General features: G+C 46.0%; 2 protein-coding genes across 7 annotated transcripts in view; one reads left to right on the top strand and one right to left on the bottom strand.

Annotated features, from left to right (window-relative positions):
• Positions 1-46: 46 nt before the first annotated feature.
• FABP3 (fatty acid binding protein 3, muscle and heart) lies at positions 47-7,164 on the top strand. Its single transcript, XM_005875065.2, has 4 exons — positions 47-257; positions 3,204-3,376; positions 5,402-5,503; positions 6,852-7,164. The coding sequence occupies exons 1-4, from the start codon at positions 185-187 to the stop codon at positions 6,903-6,905; spliced, it is 402 nt and encodes a 133-aa protein (XP_005875127.1). The 5' UTR covers positions 47-184; the 3' UTR covers positions 6,906-7,164.
• A 682-nt stretch (positions 7,165-7,846) lies between these two features.
• Positions 7,847-22,788, bottom strand: part of ZCCHC17 (zinc finger, CCHC domain containing 17) — a 57,129-nt gene continuing 42,187 nt past the window's right edge. For 5 of the 6 annotated variants that reach the window (XM_005875062.2, XM_005875060.2, XM_014546769.1 and 2 more), the window contains one exon: positions 7,847-8,744. In XM_005875062.2, the coding sequence (XP_005875124.1) occupies positions 8,583-8,744 (162 nt within the window). In that variant the 3' untranslated portion in view covers positions 7,847-8,582. The remainder of the gene's footprint in view (positions 8,745-22,788) is intronic. The other variant, XM_005875059.2, reaches the window with a different exon arrangement.

The following is a 22,788-nucleotide window of genomic DNA, read 5'->3' on the forward strand; positions in this document are numbered from 1 at the left end:
CTGGAGGGCGAGCGCCAGCCCGGGCTTCCTATTTCGGGAGCGGGATGGGGGTGGGGGCGGGCCACGCCTCATCACGTGACACGGGGGTTATTTAAAGCGGCAGCGCGGGCTGCGAGCCGGGGTCCCGGAGTCCTTCCACGCCTGCTTTGTCGTTTCTTCGTTAACAGCCTAGCCCAGCCTCACCATGGCGGACGCCTTCGCAGGCACCTGGAAGCTGGTGGACAGCAAGAACTTCGATGACTACATGAAGTCCATCGGTGAGCCGGGCTCGGGATGCTGGGCTGGGGAGGGTTTGGCCGCGTGCCCAGCCGGCGCAGTGCTCCCGCCCTCGCTGGTACCCTGCAAGCCTGCTGCATCCCTCCTGGTCAAGGTTGGGGGGTAAGGGGACCCGGAAAAGGTGGCAACCTGGACTAGGGCCTGTGCGGAGGGGGCTTTCGTGGTCTGAACCTGGCAGATTCCCACGTGGGGAGGCTCAAGGAAGCAGATATGCTGGTGATGTGGGGGTTGAGAGGTGCTTTTCGGGAAGAGGGGTATATGTTCTGGAGGGTTTGGCTAAAAAGGTGGGAGGCTAGCTAGGGGAAGAAAAGAACAGGAGCACGGGCGGTTTAGGAATTGGAAACGGTGAACACAGGAAGGGAATGGTGCCGGCAGGGAGTGTACTATGGCCTACAGAAGCAGGGGATTCCGGGGAGGAGGGAGATGGAAGAGTGGGTAACCCCAGCAATGGGATATGGGGAGGTGAGCTAGGAACCCACAGTTAGCAACAACCCCTGCTTCACCATGTTGGGCTAGGAGGATGCCCTTTCTCACCAGCCAGACTCTGACCTTGCCAGCAGGGGTGTGTAACCAGGCTAATTTAATCGGGGTCTGAGCCTAGTGGTGAGATGGGGCAAGAGGCCCCCGCATCAGTGACAACCCAAGGCCTAGCCACTCAGTGGGGAGGGGTCCAGGGGAGAAAGCCATTGGACTTCCAGGGTGCAGCAAGGCCAAGACCTGCTAACCATGGGGGAGGAGGGGTGATGAGAGGAGTGGTCTTTGCTCTAGGCAGGTGCGGTGTTGGGTGCAGAAGGGTAAAAATTCAAAGAATCTTATAGGTGAGGTCCTTGGAGATTCTCATACCTTGCTTAGTTCAACAGATAGGGAAACTGAGACTCAGAGAAAGTAGGAACTTGTCATAAAAATTCCACAGCAGAGCAAAAAACCTAGATTTATAGATCTGCAACCCCAATCAGTTCCCATACGGGCCCTGTGGGCGCGGGACTGGCTGGAAATGCTTATCTAATGATTGACCTCAGCCCTTCCTGAAATCCCCAGCTATGAGGTTATCCTAGATCTATCTCCAGGCTGGGACAGGGAAAACTGGAATGTTGATCATGGTCAAGCTACGTTCCATGCCTTCCTCCCAGGGAAGGCGGGCTGGATTTCGGAAGATACCCAAAGGGGAAAAGATCCACTCCAGGCACCTCTCACCTCTGTTCCTAACCTTTTCCTGAAATAGGGACCACAATTGGCTCTTGAGACCTACCTATGTCGGGCACTATGCCCACTGACTCCTGAGCTGTTGGGGAAGTTGGAATGCCCAGGGTTTGTTCCTCCTCCCAAGCCTCCCACAGCAGCTTCCAACTGAAGACCTGGTCCCTGAAAGGGGTGGCAACATCCTTCCCACCATTGCTCCCTTATTTTGCCCCAGCTTGGGCTCGGGGACTGAGAGCCCACCCCGTCGGCTTTTCTTGTTACACTGGTAGAAAGGCTGAGACCCATGGGGGAGAAAAGCCCCTCCTCAGCTCTCAGTAAATAGCTTCAGCTTCATTTATAAGTAGAGCCCACCTCTTCCCAAGTCCCCCGAATTGTCAGCCCAGTTTCATTCTCAGTTCCTCCTGGTTTAGTTCTTCCTTCCCTCTCCAGAGGATTCCTTCCTCAAACACTCCGCTCCTCCAGGTAGGTCTAAGGCAAACAGAACTCCCTCCCTGTGCAGTGATAAGGCCCAGCTCTCCTGACTCACTCTGACAGCAGGGGGTGAGGCCAAAGTCCCTCACCGACCAGGCTGGGTGGGCCAGCTGCAGGTAGCTACAGAGGTAGCCCGTGCCCATTGTTTTAGACCAAGGGTTCTCAGGGGGCAAAGGTAGTACCAGTGATCACAGACACACATCGCAGGAGGCAGAATGGCCCAGGAATAGCAAACAGTTTTGGAGCCTAGATCAAATCTGGGTCAAGTCAAATAAATAATAAAACCCACCGTTCAGGGCTGTTATGAGCATTTATAGGACAATAACCCAGGGAGGGCATGGGATAAGTTCCTAGCTGCCAACAAGCTCTATGTAGTCAGGCACGTTTGGGGACTCTAAAGGACAGATCACAGGATCACACCTTAGACTTCGCCTACGGGCTCTTTGTTCCGCACTCTCTTGCAGGACACTTTGGGCTTTGCCCAGACCCAGGGAAGCTATGCTTAGGTCAGGAGGGGGTCTCCATTGGGCCTTAGACCAGGAGCCAGGAGACCTGGATCCAAGTCCTGACTGCACTACCACTTTAGGCTTCTCCTAAATCTGTACAATGAGACAGACAAACCCTTCGCCTACTTCCTTGATCTGGGATAAGAGACTTTGAAAATGTCTTGTTGCCGTATACAGGGGACAAAGGCACCGGTGCGTCTCAAGGTAGAAACTCCCAAAGGTGGAACACTCTTATCCCATGGCCTTGGAAGGAAAAGTCCACATTTCTTCCCTAGCCTGTGGCTTGAAAGCTGCTCAGGTGCCCAGCAGGGAGCCCCGTGCTCCAGCCCGAGAGGCACTATAGCTGAGCAGGTACGTGAGCTCTGCAGTCACAGTTCAGATGTGTGACCCTGGGCTTCTCTGTGTTTGCATCTGTGAATTGGAGATAATAAATCAACCCTTCAGGAAGACTGCAGGATTGAATGAGAACACAAACGCAGTTCTTACCACACAGAAAGCACTTAATAACTTACTCTAATCTCAGCTTTGCCACCAACTTGCTGCATAATGCCTTAAGTTCTGATCTGTCTAATGAGATCAACAGTGTCTCTTCACCACATAAGACTGAATAATTTTTTAAAAAGACCATACAAAGTCTTGGAAGGTTCTCATCCTCTTCTTCCCTCTTTCCCACATCCAGCCTGAGTTGTTCATTTTGAGTTCCTTGTACTCTCCTCCGGCTTATACTCATAACCTTCCCTCTGCTCTCAGGTGTGGGTTTTGCTACCAGGCAGGTGGCCAGTATGACCAAGCCTACCACAATCATCGAAATAAATGGGGACACGATCATCCTAAAAACACAAAGCACCTTCAAGAACACAGAGATCAGCTTCAAGCTAGGGGTGGAGTTTGACGAGACAACGGCAGATGACAGGAAGGTCAAGGTGAGTCAAGGAGGGGGCATGGGGAGTGCACGACGCTGAGACCCTGGAGGGGAGTGAGCTGGTAGTCTTGGAGGCTATTATTGCAGTGGGGGACTGAAATAAACAGCCTTAAAGCCTCTACAGTGCCGGAATGTTCCAGTGCTAAGTGCATTAGTCCTGTTCTCGTTTTCCTCCATTTTTGGGAAGCATCCACCAGCTGCCTCTGGGAGTGGGCAGCAGAGCCAGTTCTGACCTCAGTGTCTACTCCCGCTCCAGCTGGGTGACCTTGTGAATGACATGCAGTCACTCTGGGTTCCTTTCCTCTTCCAAGATGGGGGAGTGGTGTGGCCATGGCTGTTACCTCAAGTGCTTTAGGAATGATGCCCAGAAATCAGGGCCTCCACTGAGTTAACAGGTCATCCTGGCCTCCAGCAGCAAGGGAGGAAGCTGGGGACAAGGGGTGAGACCTACTCAGATGCTTCCTCTTCCCCAACTCCCACCTCCAGGGCTTGGCCAGTGACCCTGAAGAAGTATTTCCCATGCTGCCAGTCCACAGGCAGGACAAGCTATGATCCGGACAGGGCATTGTCCTGGATGTGTTTGTAATGTCTTCTGACCAAGCCTTAGTCCACATCCTCAGGGCTGTCACCCTGCAGTGGCTCTTTCTTTTCTTTTTATATATTATTGATTTCAGAGAGGAAGGGAAAGGGAGCGATAGAAACATCAATGAGAATCATTGATTGGCTGCCTCCTGCACGCCCCCTATTGGGGGTCAAGCCCACAACTGAGGCATGTGCCCTTGACCGGAATCGAACCCGGAACCTTTCAGTCTGCAGGCTGACGCTCTATCCACTGAGCCAAACCAGCTAGGGCTGCAGTGGCTCTTTCTTGGCAGCTTGCCTCAGGCCTCCCCTGGGCTAGGCATGGGAGAGAGGACTAAGGGCCTTTGGCCTCCACAGACTCACATTCAGCCTCAGCCGTTTCCCTTCCTCACAGCTGCCCCGGGAAGGATCTGGTCTCTTCCCTGTGGAGGAAGATGGAGCTCAGCCCAGAATTGCAGGGGATGCTGACAGCAGAATTGGGATAGTGCCCAAAGATGCGCCTATCTGGGAAGTGGCTGCCCCTACCACATGCCTGTACTTCCTTGAACTAGCCCACCTTGAGGGGCAAAAACCCCAACTAAAGACAACAGTAGTTCCCTGGGATGCCTGGCTAAAAATAATTTGCTGAGTGGGCAAAAACTAAGAAAACTAGGAATGAGGATGTATCACCAACACCCCCATCCCCCAACATATGTACACAACCTTCTCAGATTCTTCTACTGAACTCTGCTCAGTCAGGGTCCCTTAGCCTGGCCTAGACCTCCCCAAATTCCTAGAGGAGAGAATGGGAGAGCTGCCAAGTGAGAACCAGCTGATGCAGGCTGGTAGTACCCGGAAGACTAAGTGGGCATTTGGCCAGGGCTGTGGGACACTACAAGGGCACCCAGTCCCAGGCCCTGGCAGTTGCTGCCCACTTGTCAGCTGAAGGGGTCACATGATGTGGACCAAGAAGAGGGGTGGGAATACAAAGCAGGGGCCTAATTTTCTAATACCCCCCAACCCCAAGGGTCTTTTAGATGTTATATGTGATCACTAGGCTGGAGTCTGAGGACTCTCCTTGCCAGTCTCTCCCAGGGATATGGGTTGGTTCATGACCCTGTCTTAGGGACACTGGGGCTGTGGCATCACCTAGAATACAGGATAAATGCCCGTCAGAACACTGATGGCTTTTCAGAGCCAGGCTGTCTGGCTCCGCCACACTGCCTGCCTCTCTACTTGTCCAGCACTAAAGGCCCCTTCCCAGCCAGGCAGTACTGGAGCAGAGGCTGGAGGTGAGCTGGATATCCTGCAGGGCTGACTGGAGGTGGGCTGCCTGGGCTCTGGGCCTAGCACCATCATTAGCTGGGCCAGAGGTTAAGTCCTCCGTGGCCCAGGGACCAGACCCCATGCTGTCCCTCCATCACTCAGATTACATACAGCTCAGGCCTCTACCCTGTTTCCACAGTCCACCGTGACGCTGGATGGAGGCAAACTTGTCCATGTGCAGAAATGGGACGGGCAAGAAACAAAACTTGTGCGGGAGCTCGTGGATGGCAAACTCATCCTGGTAAGATGGACAACTCTGGAGCCTTTCCCAGTTGGTTACTACTGCTGCCCCTTCAGCCAAGCATGTTGTAAAAAGTCAAGGTCTCCCCCTGGCAGTACTGGAAGCTGGGACGATGGAGGGTGGAGAACATGCTGGGGTGATAGTGGGTGGGAATTTTCTGTGTAGTGCTTTGGACTCACATCTCAGGCCTAGGTTCAAATCTCAACTTACAGGCTGTTATGGCTTTGGACAAGTCACCTTCAAGTCCAACTGCAACAATAGCAACACCAACCCTGGAGGGCTGCTGGGAAGTCTGAATAAGACCGTGGACGCAGAGCACAAAGCGTCACTGACATGGGAGGGAGACAGCAGATGCTCCACAGCCTTAGTTTCCTGTGTTGCTGCCTTACCTCGCCCCAGAGATAGAAAGCAGGGCCAGATCTGACCCCAAGTCCCTACGAAAGGCTCCCACCTTCCATCACAGTGGTCCCTCTCCTCCCTAGGACTGAGATGCCACATGTAAAGCCTTTGGGCAATAACAGGCTGGTGACCTGTGGGGCACACCTTATTCCAGCCCCACCTCCTCTCAGTGCTTTTCACGCCTGGCCTACTGCAAGTACCTGAATACGAATTGGGCAGGAAGTGACAGTCAGGCTGGCAGATCTGTCTGTTCAGGGACAAATCTGGGGGTCTCAGTGGAGAATGTAGACTTGAATGAACAGCCTCAGGCCTGGGGACAGAGACAGCAGCCAGCCTTGGTCTCTATGTCCTAATCCCATGGGGCCTCAGATTTCACTCTGCACTTCATGGCAGATCTTCGCGGGGCAGTGCATTCCTGCACTCACACAGAGCAGGCTCCTTGCAGAGTTAAGAATGAGGTGCCTACCTCTGGCAGAGATGTAATATGCAGGACCAAATACTCCCTGGGCAATCAGCTATGGTGAGACCATGGGCCTGGCTTTATGCCAGGCTGGATGGTGGTGGTTTAGGACTCTGGTCCTGGGATTACCCAAGTTAGGGAAGGAAAGGAGGTTGGCCTAGCACAGCCCTTCCCTAAGAGTCTCTGAATATTTGCATTCACCTATTGTGTAGACACAACATGCTAGGCGCCATCTTAGGCATTAAGGATGAAGGGAGAAGAATGATGCAAGGGAAAGAGAAACACTCTAGATCTTGACCAACTTCCTCTCAAAACTCATTTTCCCAAATCTCTAAAAGAGAGATCACATGTGTAACTTAGAGACCTGGTGTAAGTATTAGAAAAAATATGTATGTCAAGTGCTGGGCATATAGTAGGCCGTCAATAAATGGAGTGCTTCTAATGTTTGTTCCCTCACCCCTGCCCCAATCGGACTCTCTTTCCTTCCAGACACTCACCCACAACAATGTAGTGTGTACGCGCACTTACGAGAAGGAGGCATGACCAGCCCACTGCTTCACTGACTGCTCCGCTGCCAACTGGCTACCCCTGGACTCAGCACCAGATTGCCTCGTCTTTTCCTCTGGCGTTTTGTATAAATCCACCTTGGGGGGGAAATTCTTCTGGGGTCAGGTGCACCATCCTGGATACAGTTCCAGTTCCCATTGTGTTTGTCTGTCTTAACTGCATCCAAAGAGTGCTCTGAGGTCAATAAAGCAGAGCCAAGGCCACCCAGTTGCCTTCTTGCCTTTGGTGACATGACTCCATGAGTCTGTTTCCCTGTGTCTGAAAGTGGGCAGAAACGCCTGCCTGAAGGTCACTCAGGAAGAAGCACTGGATGACACTGAAATGGACAGTCTCTGGGGGGGGGGTAGCTGACCACCTTACACATACAATAGAACAGCTGTACCTACACCTTGCCTTTACTTCCTCCCCATGGCCAAATGAGCTAGTCCAACCTGGACTAACCAGTGGCAGGGCTTCCCCAAGCTTGGCTACTGGACTATCTATCACCTTGGGCCACCTGCACTGAATGCCCTTGGGTCTGGACAGTTGTCCTTCTCTGCAATGCTGTGGTCTCTCTTTTTCCAGAATGTAGGCTCAGGACAATGGATCCAGGCTTGTGCCATTTTGGTGGGAAAAAATGCCCACTGGCCAAGATGACTGCTGAGCTCCCACCAATGCCCAGACCATTACTCCCAGCTGTAAATTCTCACTGGTTCTCCAATCAGCTCAGAGGGAAGAGGTCATCTGATTACAAAAGGGAGGGCTTATTAGTGATAAGAAGGCTGTGACCTGCTAGTACATCTGGCTCTGAACCTCAGCAGACCTTTCTCCACAGTCTAAAGTTACATATTAAATGTTTTTCTGTCAACTTGTAGACCCAGTGACTTCTCCGTCTGTAAGTTACCTGGGAAGAGGTATAATAGCAATAAGAACTTTCAGTAAGTTTAAAACCAAACACACTTCCATTTAGTGCCAGGCATTTAAGGAGGAACCTGAAGTGGAATCCATTGACTCCTAGTATTAAACACAAAGTAAAGCAATGATCTTAGCTCGAGCTGTCTGGTTTGGTGGTCTGGCAGAATGTCACACACAAGCTCAGTCACTACAATGGTTTCTGGCTGCGGAACACTGGCTGTCACTTCTAGCATAGCAGAATCGTGTTAGGGGGATGGAAAGAGTGAGCACCACTTCTTATGTTCTCCCTCAGACTGCCAGGCTCCCTCCATGCCCCTGTGTTGGATACAGCAGAAATCACCCACCAATCAGCCCAGGGTGAACCAACAGGGAGGGGCCAGTCACACTTCAACTACAGCCAGACTCCCTTCCACAGCAGTAACTGGCTCTAGCCTGGACTCCCATAGGAATCAGGCTCTGGCAGTGACAGCTGGAGAGGGTAAAAGGACCTCCTGCTGAATGAAGGAAGTTGGGTGAATGGATGGGTGAGCTGCAGGGGTCACTTGCAAATGGACCAGGAGTGACAAGGAAACAACAACTCATTCAGGCAGATGCTTTTGACATCTGGCTCCCTGCAGCATGAGAGGAAGCCGTCTCCCAGTGGGAGAGTCATGGGGTGGGAGGCCATATTCTCACTACTGAGTCTTTCTAGGAGCCAGGGCTGCAAGGCACAAGGCTCCTGGGTCCCTCTTCTCTCAGCCACCCCCTCACTCTGCACTCTCACTCCTTGTGCTTCTTCTTGTGCTTCTTCTTCTTCTTCTTCTTCTTTGCCGCCTTGCTGTCCTTTGATGTGTGCCTTGCCCTCTTGCCTGTATCACTCTCAGAGTCTGAGCTGTCAGAGTCAGATGACTTCCTGTCTCTATGTTTCTTTTTCTTCTTTTCCTAAAAAGAAAATTTAAAAATTCAACATTGTGTATGTATATTTGCCTTTAAAAATCATGACATGTGATCACTAGAGGACCACTTGATATACAAAATATTAATTAAAAATAAATTATATCTTCAAGTATTAACAAGAAAAAATGCCCAAAGCAAGTAAAAGGATCAAGTCCTGCTACAGTATGTATTCTAGATTCCAGTGTGTTTAACATACATACCATACAATGTGTATATGTATATTTACATGTGCCTGTATATATTTAAAATACACAGAAAACAGTGGAAGGCACACAAAGTAGTAACAAGTATTACCTTGGGAATGTATTGGGGTCTTTCACTTTTTACTTCAGATAATTGTCCAATTTGATTTTTTTTAAAACAAGCATTTATTACTTTCATTTGTAAAAGCAGATATTGAAGCTGAAAGGAGTCCTTAGAGACCACCTAGTCTACCTAGAGAGTGCCTCACATGCCCAAGGTCACAGGCTAAGAGAGTAATAGATTTAGGACTCCTGACTCCCAGTCTGGTTTCTATTAGTTCCTGCTGCCAGGGTAAATAACTGCCATCAATTAGTAAGGCTCTACCTGCTGCCCTTGAATATTTATCATCTCTAACCTTCATAACAATCTTATAAGATTTTATTGATAAAAAATTAAGGAAGAACTTCCTCGAAACTACCCACTACACTTTGCTGCCAGAGTAACAGCACAAACTCATAAAATATGGGAGGCAGGTTCCTAGGCTTTTGTGGGGTGCGCTGGGCAGTTTTTCAGCTTTGCATCAACCTTCTTGAATTGTAAATGTTTATATTGCCTTAGTAAGGTTTCTAAGAAGGAGAGATTATGGGAAGAGAAAGAAACAGAGTAGAACACGAAGCTCCTGCTCCTATAGGCTTTCAACCAGCATCCTGAAAGCTGTGAGTTTGCCTGAGTGATGCACCAGGTCTTAGGAGCTGGCAGTGAGAAATGAGAGAGAGAGAGAGACAGACAGACAGACAGAGACAGAGACAGAGAGAGAAAAGACACCAAACCAGGTGTTAGAGACTTGAGCTCTGGCTTTGCCACTTACTATTCTGTAACCTTGGGCACATTATTTCACCTTTACCAAGTTTCCTCAAATGTAAACAGATAAGAATAGAAAAAAAAAAAAAGGCAAGAGAAAGGTCACATGGCTGTGGTTAAGATTTAATGAGATAGTATCTGTGGCTGGAGAAGCTGAAAGCCACTTGCCCCAGATCCCACAGGCAGGGTTGGGATCTGCATGTAGATCACGGGATTGGAAATCTGAATTTTCCTCTGTAGCATACAGTCCCTCTTCCTATATAGTGCTAGAGGCCTCCTGGCATGATGATCACTTACTACTATGTGACTTGAAATAGGAGATTTTTTTGAACCTTAGTTTTCCTTCTAGTAAATTGCAAGTAATAAATATCTACTTCAAAGGATGCTATGAGTATTACACAAGACAAATTCTAACTATAGTACCTGATACATGGTAGACACTCAGGGGTAGCTAGAAGTATTGTATTACCCTCTCATTTCAGAGAACTCCCAGAATGTTCTGACAGTTTGGCTATGTATCTATGGCAGATAAGCCAAAGTTTTGAGAGGAGATTAAACAAAAAAAAATTTTGGAGTCTCCAATAGAGTAGAGAGAGGGGAAGCTTCCTAGGCCCACATTACCAAGCTATAGGAACCATGACTGGGAGGAGCTGAGAGTTGGCAAATCAAAGGTTTGGCTTATGGTACTGCACCTTCCTGGGTGCCAAGATCATGGAAGCCCATCACAGACTATATGGGCTTAGGAGTCTCACAGGCTCTGCCCCTTAGGTAAGGCAGGGGCCTGGGGAAGTAAATGAGCAAATGCAGAGTCTGGTGCCCATTCCCCCAAAGCTTGGCCCAACCTGGAAAAATAAATGAGGACGGAGAGTAATAATACTTCCTTACATCCAAGTAGCACTAGTTTATCAAGCTCTCTGCATCCCTTATCTTTTTAAAAAAAAAAATATTTTTATTGATTTCAGAGAAGAAGGGAGAGAGAGAGACAGAAACATCAATGATGAGAGAGAATCATTGATTGGCTGCCTCCTGCATGCCCCACACTGGGGATCGAGCCCGCAACCTGGGCATGTGCCCTGACCAGGAATTGAACTGTGACTTCCTGGTTCAAAGGTCAATGCTCAACCACTGAGCCACACCAGCCAGGCCTTTTTTAAAAAAAAATCACCACCTGATGATATGTTTCCATTGATTCTAGAAAGAGAGGAAGAGAGGAAGGGAGGGAAGGAGCGGGGGGAGAGAGTGAGAGGGGGGAGAGAGAGAGACATCGATGTATGAGAGATACATCCATTGGATGCGCCTGACCGGGGACAGAACTCTCGACCTTTCTGGTGTACAGGACAATGCTCCAACCAACTACATCCTTTACTTTTTTTTTTTATAATATATTTTTATTGATTTCAGAAAGAGGAAGGGAGAGGTAGAGAGATAGAAGCATCAATGAAAGAGAAACATAGATGGGCTGCTTCCTGCATACTCATGGGGGATTGAGCCCACAACCTGGGCATATGCCCTGCCCAGGAATGAACTGGCGACCTCTCGGTGCATGGGTCAATGCTCTACCACTGAGCAACACAGGTTGGGCTGCATCCCTTATCTTACAATAACAATCTGGTAAGATCAAAGTTCAGGAATTATTAGTCCCATTTTAGAAATGGAAAATTGCAAAGTAGAGATGTACAATGAGTTCACCCATACTATAGTGATGAGAATGTGGTACTTTCTTACCCAGAGTTTGGCATTATTTACACTTTGGTCTCTTTCAAAGATGCAGGCTCGAAAGGAACAAAGAGAAAAACAAATCATTTGAGAACCCCGGCATGCTAGGACATGTACTCTACTTAGCAAGGAGGTATAACAGACCTCAATCTTGATGCAAACCGTCTTTTGCAACCCAAGCAAAGAAAATCTAGTACTCCAGCAGATGGCATCATTTTCATTGTGTGTCTTATCTTGAGCTAGAGAAGAACTATCACTTCACAAGTTGTAGCTCAAAAGGAAAGTTGGGAGTTAGGGCAGAAGAAGATGGACAGCCACCAAAAGTGAAACTAACTTTTGGTTCCTCAACTGCATTCATGGGGGAAATGGAGAAGATAAAGGGTAAAGAAATTACCCAGGGGTGTAAGCCCTTGGCAAACAGGCCAGGAGGGACATGGGAAAGAAGCCACTGCTCAAAACTGCTCTCTAGGAAAATCACTTATCCCATGCCACAGCAGCTAGCCCACCCATTTTCTCTACAGTTCTGGAACAGTATAGCAGCAGCCCAGTGTAAGAGAAAAAGCAAAGCAAAAGCTGAAATGGGAATAGCTGTGAGAGGGGAGTAACAGCAGCTAACATCTACTGAATACTTACTTTTCTAGATGCTGAGCTAGGCAATTTCCACACATTCTTTAACCTTCACAGCAAATCTATTAAGTGGGCATAATTTTCCCTATATTTTTAGGCAAGACTTATAACTTCAGAGATATTGACTGAGATAAAATGACTTGCCCAAGTGGTAGAAGCTGTATTTGACTCAGGCTGGAGGTCCCAATGTGGATGTTCTTTTGAGCCCTGTCTAGATTATAGGCAATAACTAACTTAGTACTTCCCAACTAAAAGGCACTGATTTGGCCAGAAATCAAACAAACAAGCACTTTATTATTATTATTTATTCTTAAGAGTTATTCTTGAGAAATGATTGACTCTGAAGAGATAATTTGATTCTCAAATTGATACTCTGGGTAAAGTTTTGGGAAATAAGAATAGTGCTTTTCTAACCGGTGTGCTGCAAGAATTTTTAAAACATGCAATACCTGACTATTTAGCCAGGGGCACTGACCTCTTTTCCCTTAGATTTTCAAATAAAAAAATGACAACAGCCAACACAACAATAGCCGTCCAGTGTGAATGATCAAAATTATACCTACACTTTTTGTCAGACTGGCAAAAAACAAAACAAAACAAAAAAACACTATATTTCCTGGTGTGCTGCAGAATTTTAGTAATTTGTTTATGTGTGCCATGAGATGAAAAAGGCTGAAAATCGCTGGGATAGACGGTGATTCCTGGCTAGAAGTTGCCTCTAAGGCACCAGTTTATCATATATTAGAAAAGGTAAGACCAGAAGAAGTTTTATTAATCAACTCACAAATATTTACTGAATTTTACTATCTATTAAGTTCTTTAAAGACCCATGGTTACATACAGTGTTGCTTAGGTGATGAGAACACAAAATTTTTTAATAGAATTCAGACAAATAGAGAGTACTATTTGCACTAATAGTAGATGCAAAGTAAACACACTCATTGAGTGGAGCCTGGCACCATTTCTCCAAACCTAAGCCAACTTCATCAAACAAGGGAAATAATAACTCCTTTTAATCATATAGTACATTTATTCATAAAATATTTACTGAGTACCTTCTATGAGCCAGAAATATCTATTGATTAGTCTTTTATAATAGTTGAATGTGGTCAGAAATTAGGAACCAGAAGCCTTCAAGGAACAAATTATCTAATTAAGGAGAAAGACTAATTAAGATAGTAGGCAGTCCATAGAAGTGATGTAAGAAAAGTACAAAAAACATGCCATGGACACGCAAGGGAGAGAAATCAATCATGCCCGACGAATTTGAGGATGGCTTCATGAAGGATATGTATGTATTGTGCTCTTGAAGAACTAGTTTTGGCAGGTGGCATGGTGGTGGTAGTGTTGACAGAGGAAGGGGAGCAAGGGCCTTCCAGCCAAAGGGAAGATAGAATGAGGCAAATGCTTGCAAGATCTTTCGAAAGTAACAAAGTATCCTGTGTGGATTATTAACTATGCACTGGATCCCATCCCTTCTCTCCTACTCAACATCGGTCCAGGGATTGTCTCCTCTCTTTTGCATCAATTTTTCCTCTTTACTGGCTCATTCCCAACAATAAACAAACAAACAAAAACCCTCTGAACAATTTTAACCAGGTTGTTACCCTGCCATTTTACTGAAACAGCTCTTGTCAAAGTTACCCATGACCTTCCCATAGCCAAATCATGGTCAATTCTTGGGCCTCATTTACTTGATCAGTTGCATTCAACACAGAACATTTCCTTACAACACATTCCTCATTTCACTTCTACCACATTCTCTTATTTTTCCACCAACTTCCCTGGCTCTTCCTTTTCAGTCTTCTTTGCTGGTACATACTCATCTCCATAATATCTATAAAAGTTGGAGCACTCTGGGGCTCAAGTCCTCAAACCCCTTCTCTCCCCTATATTTACTATCCAGGTGATCTCATATATGAATTTACATACCATCTATATGTATCCCAAATTCATGTCTCTTTTTTTACAAATGAAATATAATTGACTTATATTATATTAGTTTCAGATATACAATGTGGTGATTCAATATTTATGTACATTACAAAGTGAAACCCACAATAAGTCCAGTTACCTTCTGTCATCCTACAAAGTTGTTACACTATTGACTATATTCTCTCTAAATGTGTATCTCTTGCCTGAGCCTCACCTTTAACTCTGAACTATACATCCAACTGCCTACTCTACACATCCATGTGTATATCTGATAGGCACCCCAACTCACATGCCTTGCCTCCGCCCAAACCTACTCCCAGCTTTCTTTCCCATATTCATATATAGCAACTCAAACTAAACCCCACTCCCATTCTTACTTCTGCATTCCTTCCTCTCTTAAATCTTCCAGTTAGTCATCTTTAACTGTTCTCTTTCCTAACTCATAACCAATTACTCAACAAGTTCTGTCAGCTCTACCTTCAAAATTGAGCCACACTTCAATTCCCTTCTCACCACCCCCACCTTCATTCTAGTCTAAGCCACCATCATCTCACCTGGGTTATTAACAATGGCCATTAATTGCTCCCACTCTTGCTTTCTGACCATTTAGTTTACACCTAACAGCCAAAATAATTCTCTTAAAAGCTAAGTTAGAACATGTCATCCATCCCTCTAGTCAAAACCTCTAATGACATTCATCTTACTCCAAGTGAAAGGTGAAGTCTTCATATTCTTCTAGACCAGTGATGGTGAACCTATGACACGTGTGTCAGAGGTGACACGCGAACTCATTTTTTTGGTTGATTTTTCTTTGTTAAATGGCATTTAAATATATAAAATAAATATCAAAAATATAAATCTTTGTTTTACTATGGTTGCAAATATCGAAAAATTTCTATATGTGACACGGCACCAGAGTTAAGTTAGGGTTTTTCAAAATGCTGACACGCCGAGCTCAAAAGGTTCGCCACCACTGTTCTAGACAGCCCTGGGCTTCCTCTAACTTCCTCTCTTCTCATTCACTTCACTCCAGCTACACCGGCCTCTTTACTATTCCCCAAACATGCCAACAGCTGGCTATTGTCCTTACTGAAAAGCTCTCTCTCCACTTATGAGTAGCTTGCTTTTTCACTTTCTTCAAATATCCACTCAAATGATGCTTTATGAGAAAGGCCTGCCCTTACCGCCCTATCTAAATGTCAAGTCACCTATCCCACCTGCCCCCATTCTAGTACTCCCTAGCTCTCATAACCAAATTAATTTTTCTCCATAAAACCTATCACTACTTGACATATTAGTAATATTTTGTATTTGGTTTAGCAATTTATTGTCTGTGACCATGTCAGAAGGTAGGTAGGTACATGAAAACAGGGACTTTACCTGTTTCATTCACTATTGTACTTGCAGTGACCAGAACAGAGCTAGGCACATAACAGATGCTCTTTAATATGCTTTTTTTTTTCTTTATTGATTTTAGAGAAAGAAGGGAGAAGGGGAGAGAGAAACATCGATGTGAAAGAGAAACATCATCGGGGATCAAGTCCACAACCCAGGCATGTACCCCAACCGGGAATCGAACCAATGACCTTCTTGGTGCATGGGACGATGCTCAACCAACTGAGCCACACCAGCCAGGGCAGCAGATGCTCTTTTAATGAATCAGGTTGGAATACAGTGTATGGGAAGGGACTGTGAGAGATGATGCTGGAAAATTGGACAGATTGTGAAGAGTCTTAAAGGAATTCAGACTGTACCGGATGACTCGGTGCTCAAGCAAAATGGACCCAGGACTGGCAATCTCTCTCTCAGATGGCCACCAGAAGTTCTCTGGACAACAGGACAGAGCCAGCATTGCAGCCAAGGGATGACATTCCTATTTCTGTTCTTCCATATATAATTCAGCAGAAAGTAATTATAGTGGCCACATCAAAAGAATAAAATTATATTCTGGATCAAACATAGCTAAAATTCACTATAATCAGTGGACAGCCTGATACCCGAGGCACATGCTTCCTCAAAATATAGCACTGATTCAGAAAGACTCATGATGGCATATGACAAGTAAAAGAGGCCAGCAAAGCCCTGACCACAGGTTCATGGAAAAATTTTCAGTGCTTCATTACAAAAACCTCTATTCGAATTTTGCCAACCACTTCATATCCCATTTCCATTTGAAAAACAGTTTCCTCTTGTCCCAATTATGCCCAACAAAAATCACTTACAGTTTTCAGACACTGGAACAAAAATTGCCGTGGTACCAAATCGGTATGTAGAACTAAACCGATGCATACTAGATTTTTGGACAAGGGTATACATTCAATACATGCATACTTGATAAAACGAGTTTGGGGGGATAATCTGATTTCTCTTCAGATCCCACAAATCTTTCACCTTTTTAAAAAGAGTTGGGGGATAAAGAGTTGGGGGGCTCAGGACTAGAAGATATTCTTACTCCTGCCCCCGCTCCCTTCATTACTACCTACAAGCAGCAGTAGGAGTCAGTCCCCATTACTCTCCAAACGGAGGGCAGGTTTCACTGAGCAATGGAACCGGAGGAGCTATACAGATAGCAGAGATCATGGAGACTATTCAAAGGTAGCTAGGGCATGCCTATTATGTGCCAGCCATTATTTGGAACAGGTAACATCCTTTCTTTATCCTGGGCCATTTCCTGGTTCCCCAACATGCCTAGCATCTTCTGCCTTAGAGGTTTTACATTAAGCATTCCTTCCACCAGACTGCAGAAAGTGGGACAATGAAGCAGTCATGTGAAGAAGCAGAGATGAGAGCCCACTAGACTGTTCCTTTCTGATTCCAGTTCTGGGTGGCCCCGGTATTTTAACTTACGTTATGATGATTATTACTGCCACTGTTCATAGACCATTCCTCTAATAAGTGAAGAGCGATGGAGAGTAGGATAATCACTAAGCAGGTCATATAGAGCTTCGTATCTAGCAGATGCTAGGTAACTGTTTTAGAAAACTGAAATATCTCAAAGAAGCCTTAGAAGCAAAGCAATAACTAATTGCACCAGGTGTATTAAGCAATGCAAAAACAACTTAACCAAAGATCCACAGAAATGAGATATCCATAGAACCACTTTAGGATTCTGGCAAATACCATTTAGATCCTGAAAGGTTAAAAGAGAAAGAAAAATTCCTGGAACATATAAATAAAATCAGAGTTAAAAAATCTAGCTCTACTAAAGAAAATTACCTGTTTGTAGACATGATCTCATAAGCAAAAAATCCTAAAGACCCCACACCAAAAAAACCCTGTTAGAACTAATAAGTGAATTCAACAAAGTTGCAGAATACAAAAATCAACACTCCCAAATCAGTTGCATTTCTAGACATTAACAATGAGCAATCCAAAAACAAAATTAAGAAAACAATTCCATTTACAGTAACATCAAAAAGAATAACATAGCCCTAACTGGTTTGGCTCAGTGGATGGAGCGTTGGTCTGCGGACTGAAAGGCCCCAGGTTCGATTCCAGCCAAGGGCATGTACCTTGGTTGCGGGCACATCCCCAGTAGGGGGTGTGCAGGAGGCAGCTGATCGATGTTTCTCTCTCATTGATGTTTCTAACTCTCTATCCCTCTCCCTTCCTCTCTGTAAAAAATCAATAAAATATATATATTTTTTAAAAGAATAACATATTTAGGAATAAACTAAGGAGGCAAAAAGACTGGTACTCTGAAAACTATAAAACACTGCTGAAAGAAATCAAAAGACAATACAAATAAATGAAAAAAAAACCACATCTGTGTTCATGGATTAAGATGTCAATAACGCACAAAGCAATCTATACATTTGATATGTCTATCAAAATCTCAATGACATTTTTGTAGAAATAGAAAATACATATTAAAATTCATACAGAATCTCAAGGAACCCCAAATACACAAAATAATCTTGAAAAAGAAGAATAAAGTTAGAAAACTTATATTTCCTGATTTCAAAACTTACTACAAAGAATAGTCAAAACAGTGTTGCACTAGCATAAAGACAGACATCTAGACCAATGGAATAGATCAGAGAGTAAGAAATAAACCCTCAGGTATATAGTTAAATGATTTTTCAACAAGGATGCCAAGACCATTCAATAGGGAAAGAACAGTCTTTTCAACAAAGGGTGATAGGAAAACTGGATAGCCTCATGTAAAAATAATGAAGTTGGACCCTTACTTTACACTATATACAAAAAACCACCCCCCAAAACAAACAAACAAACAAAAAATAAACCTCAAAACAGATAAAAAAAACTAAATGTAAAGTTAAAACTATAGTCATAGCCAGGCTCAACTGGTTAGAGTGTTGTCCTGATATGCCAAGGTTGCAGGTTTAATCTCCAGTCAGGGCACATACAGGAAGCAACCAATGAATGCATAAATAAGTAGAGCAACAAATATCAATGTTTCTTTATTTCTTTCTCTCTCCCTCTTTCTTTCTCTCAAATCAATCAATAAGGAAAAAAATTATGAAAAAGAGTTAAAACTATAAAACTCTTAAGCTTCATGACATGATTTGGCAATTTTTTTTTTTTTGAGAAACATCCATCGAGTTGTTGTTCCACTTATTTATGCATTCATTGGTGGCTTCTTGTATGTGCCCTGACTAGAGATCGAACCCCCAACCTTGGTGTATGGGGACAACATTCTAGCAACAGAGTAAAAAGGTAATCCAAGAATGGGAGAAAATATTTGCAAGTCATATAACTGATAAGGGATTGATATCTAGAATATATAAAGAGCACCCTGAACCCAAGGTCTGTACTTAAACCCAGTCTCTGACCACAAAGTCCCTGTCTTTAAGCAACAGCTACTAGTAGCTGACTTACATTGAGCTTTGCTGTATGCCTGGCACTGTACTCAGAGTTTTACATGCATCCTAATAACTTTATGAAGTTGATGCTTATTATTCCTATTTCACAAATAAGGAAACAAAGAAATTCAGTAATTAGCCTAATTTCCACAATGAGGAGAGGACAGAGCTGTGATGAAACATGGGCAGTCTGTTTCCTCTGCCCAGGTTCTTAAGTACCACCCTCAACTGCCTCCAAAAATGCAATTCCCCAGCACCTACCTGATATAATATGGTACAGCCATTTCAAATAAGTGGAATTGAGACTATGTGATAAAAACGGAAAGATACTTATGACAAAGTAAAAAAGCAGAAAACAAAACTGTACATACATTTTTATTACACCTAGATAAAACATTTGGAAAACAGCTGGTAGAAAATATGTGCCACAATAATGTAATTCTGGTAAAATAGTCAGATTATGAACTGCCTTTCTTTTGTTTTATATTTCAACTAGAGGTCTGGTGCACAAGATTCATGCACTCGGGGGAGGGGGGGAAGGTCCCTCAGCCTGGGCCTGCGCCCTCTCGCAGTCTGGGAGCCCTCGGGGGATGTCCGACTGATGGCTTAGGCTTAGCGGGCCATGAGCCTGGCTTCCGATAGAGCAGTGCTCCCCCTGTGGGAGTGCACTACCAGGGGGCAGCTCCTGTGTTGAGCATCTGCCCCCTGGTGGTCAGTGAACGTCATAGCGAATGGTCATTCTGTGGGTCGGTCAATTTGCATATTAGCCTTTTATTATGTACTAGAGGCCCAGTGCACGAAATTCGTGCACTTGGGGGGGGGTCCCTCAGCCTGGCCTGCGCCCTCTCGCAGTCCAGGAGCCCTGGGGGGATGTCAGACTGATGGTTTAAGCCCACTAAGCCATTAGTCAGACATCCTTAGCATTGCCAAGGAGGCGGGAGAGGCTCCCACCACTGTCGCTGTGCTTACCAGCCGTGAGCCCTGCTTCTGGCTGAGCGGCACTCCCCCTGTGGGAGCACACTGACCACCAGGGGGCAGCTCCTGCGTTGAGTGTCTGCCCCTGGTGGTCAGTGCGCATCATAGTGACCGGTCATTCCACCATTCGGTCATTTGCATATTAGCCTTTTATTATATAGGATACACTGTAGATGAGGCCCCCTAGAACCATAAGAAATGCAAAAAAGTCACTGTTAACTCATTCTCGAATTGCCCCCACTTAAAATCAAATTGCCCCCCCTGTGGGGCGTGTGCTGCACCTTGGGAACCAGTGGGCTTTCCTCTCTGAGCTTCATTTCTGAATACATACACATATACCATGGGAATTGTAATCTCTTCTCCGCCTACCTCACTGAGTTGTCATGAGGAGGTTCTGAGCTAATACACTTAGAAATGTTTCATCAAGTAAGTGATGTCTAAACGGGAAGGGATTGTTATTTTTAAGCTCACGGGTACCCTTGCAGGTAGCAGGTGCTGATTAGGAGAGGAGGGCATGATTGTTTCCTGGGACTGTAGCTATCGAACCTTTGCAGAGAGTCCCATAGGCCTCGAAGGGGCGGGCTCTGGCCAGCAGCCCGGTAGCGGTGGTCGTCCCTAGAGGCACTGGTCGGTGGGGCACTAGGGGGCAGCGAGGCCGAAGAGGGAGTAACTGTCAAACCTCCCTGCTTGGCACCATTCTTTAAATTGTATGTGGCCCTTTCACAGCTGAATGTGCTCAGGGCAGGGCTCCAATCTTCTGGAGCGGGGTGGGGGCTGGGCCAGGGTGGGGCCAGGCAGGCTAGGAGGGTGGGTTTAGCCGTGGCCCCCCCCCCCCCAGGAGAGGGTTCGGTGCACTTTTGCTGCAGAGACAGTGCCACTGCTGTCAGCGGGGGATGGGTCTGACCCTGGGGGCTGCTCGGGCCTGCCTCCACCTGGGTCTGGAGTTGTAGGGAGGAGAGGCGTGCTGGCCGACAGTGGCGGGCCCCGGGTGCTCCAGGGGCACCGACGGTGTGCTATTGTTGTGAGTGCCCCTGGCGGGGATGGCAGGGGAAGAGATCGGGAGTTGGAGGTGCGGGCTATGGCTACCCCTGAGGCTGGGTCTTCTCCCTGTCCGGTAAACCTCCCCGTCCTCCCGGGGGTGCGGGGGCTGGGGTAGGGTGTCTGTGCAGGGGGATTGGAAGAGCTCCCCATGGCCGCTTCCTCTTCCTTCTTTGCAGTCCCGGCTCCTGTCAGGAGCTCTCCTCAGACCCCCAGGAACTTGGCTCCCTGCTGCCCTGCCCCACTCGGTTCTCTCTGGCTGCCTGCCTGTCAGGAGGCTGCCAGGGCACCCTGCTTCGGGCAGTGTGGTCCTGGGGCGGGGGTAGGGGTGTGGGCAGCAGCTCCAGTAAAGTTTAGTAAACCCCAGGTCCACATTGGGATTTGGCCGCAGGGTCGCGGGGGAGTTTGCCTGGGCCGGACAAAATTGCGCCAGACCCGGAGTCCCGCCCCATGGCCCCACAGCCCCACCCACCCTGCTGAATGGTTGTGATGTGACAGCATTCTGGATAATTTGCATATTCCTCTATTATTATATAGGATAATAATAAAAGCATAATATGCTAATTAGGCCAGACATCCTTCTGGATGACCTTCCAGACGAAAGCTGGGCTGTGAGGGAAGCCTGGGTCCTGGGTGCCGGAGGGAAACCGGTGCCAGCAGCTGGGGGAAGGAAGGCCTACTCTTGCACGAATTTCGTGCATCAGGCCTCTAGTATAGGATAACAAAAGTATGTAGTAGGAACTTCCCTTTTCCCTCTTTAAATCAAGTCCTCAGATCTCTACAAGGAAGCTTCAAAAACTTCAAGAAATAAAGGTATGTAAAGCCAAGTCCTATGTTCAAAATAAAGCAATACTGCAGGCTGGGTAGATCCAGGGTTGCCTCTGTGAAGGAACTAGGCTAAACCTGGCAATGCTAAAGGTTTGCAGAAGGCTTCTGGAAGGCACTAGTTGAAGCAGGGGCTTTTGCTAATTTCTATTTCTTTGATTCACAGACTATTACCAAACTAAAATAATACCGCCACTGCTCTAAATCAATGTTTTCCAAGTGTCAGTTATTGCTATAATATTGCCACATTTTTTTAAAAGTATATTTTATTGATTTTTTACAGAGAGGAAGGGAGAGGGATAGAGAGTTAGAAACATCGATGAGAGAGAAACATCGATGAGCTGCCTCCTGCACACCCCCTACTGGGGATATGCCTGCAGCCAAGGTACATGCCCTTGACCAGAATGGAACCTGGGACCCTTCAGTCCACAGGCTGACGCTCTATCCACTGAGCCAAACAGGTTAGGGCAATATTGCCACAATTTTTATTCCATGTGTTTACAACCTGCTATTTGTTTAGTTAAAAGTTAAAATTTTATTACTTTTCTTTTTACTTTAAAAAGTTTTTCATAAAAGGGAAACTTTATAAGACAACTGTAAATAGAAATCTTACATCCCTTGCCATACGTAGAAGATAACTATAAAAATAAACACATAGCCCTAGCTGGTTTGGCTCAGTGGACAGTGTCAACCTGTGGACTGAAGGGTCCCGGGTTTGATTCCAGTTAAGGGCACATGCCCGAGCTCAATCCCTTTTTGGGGGCATGCAGGAGGCAGCCAATCAATGATTCACATGATTAATGTTCCTATCTCTCTCTCCCTCTCCCTTCTTCTCTGAAATCAATAAAAATATATTTAAAAAATAATAAAATAAACACATAAAAAAGACAAAACAATGTTTTAGCTAGATATAAGTTACTACCTGCTACAGGTTGTAGCTGAAGAGGAATAGGGTTAGACAGTTTGTTTTCACAGGAGGCATTCTGGATTTTAAGTAGAATAAAAAAATCACTCAAGATTTTTTGTTGCTGTTGTTAATCCTT

This window comes from Myotis brandtii, unplaced genomic scaffold, assembly GCF_000412655.1.
Source record: "Myotis brandtii unplaced genomic scaffold, ASM41265v1 scaffold456, whole genome shotgun sequence".
Classification (NCBI taxonomy): Eukaryota; Metazoa; Chordata; class Mammalia; order Chiroptera; family Vespertilionidae; genus Myotis; species Myotis brandtii.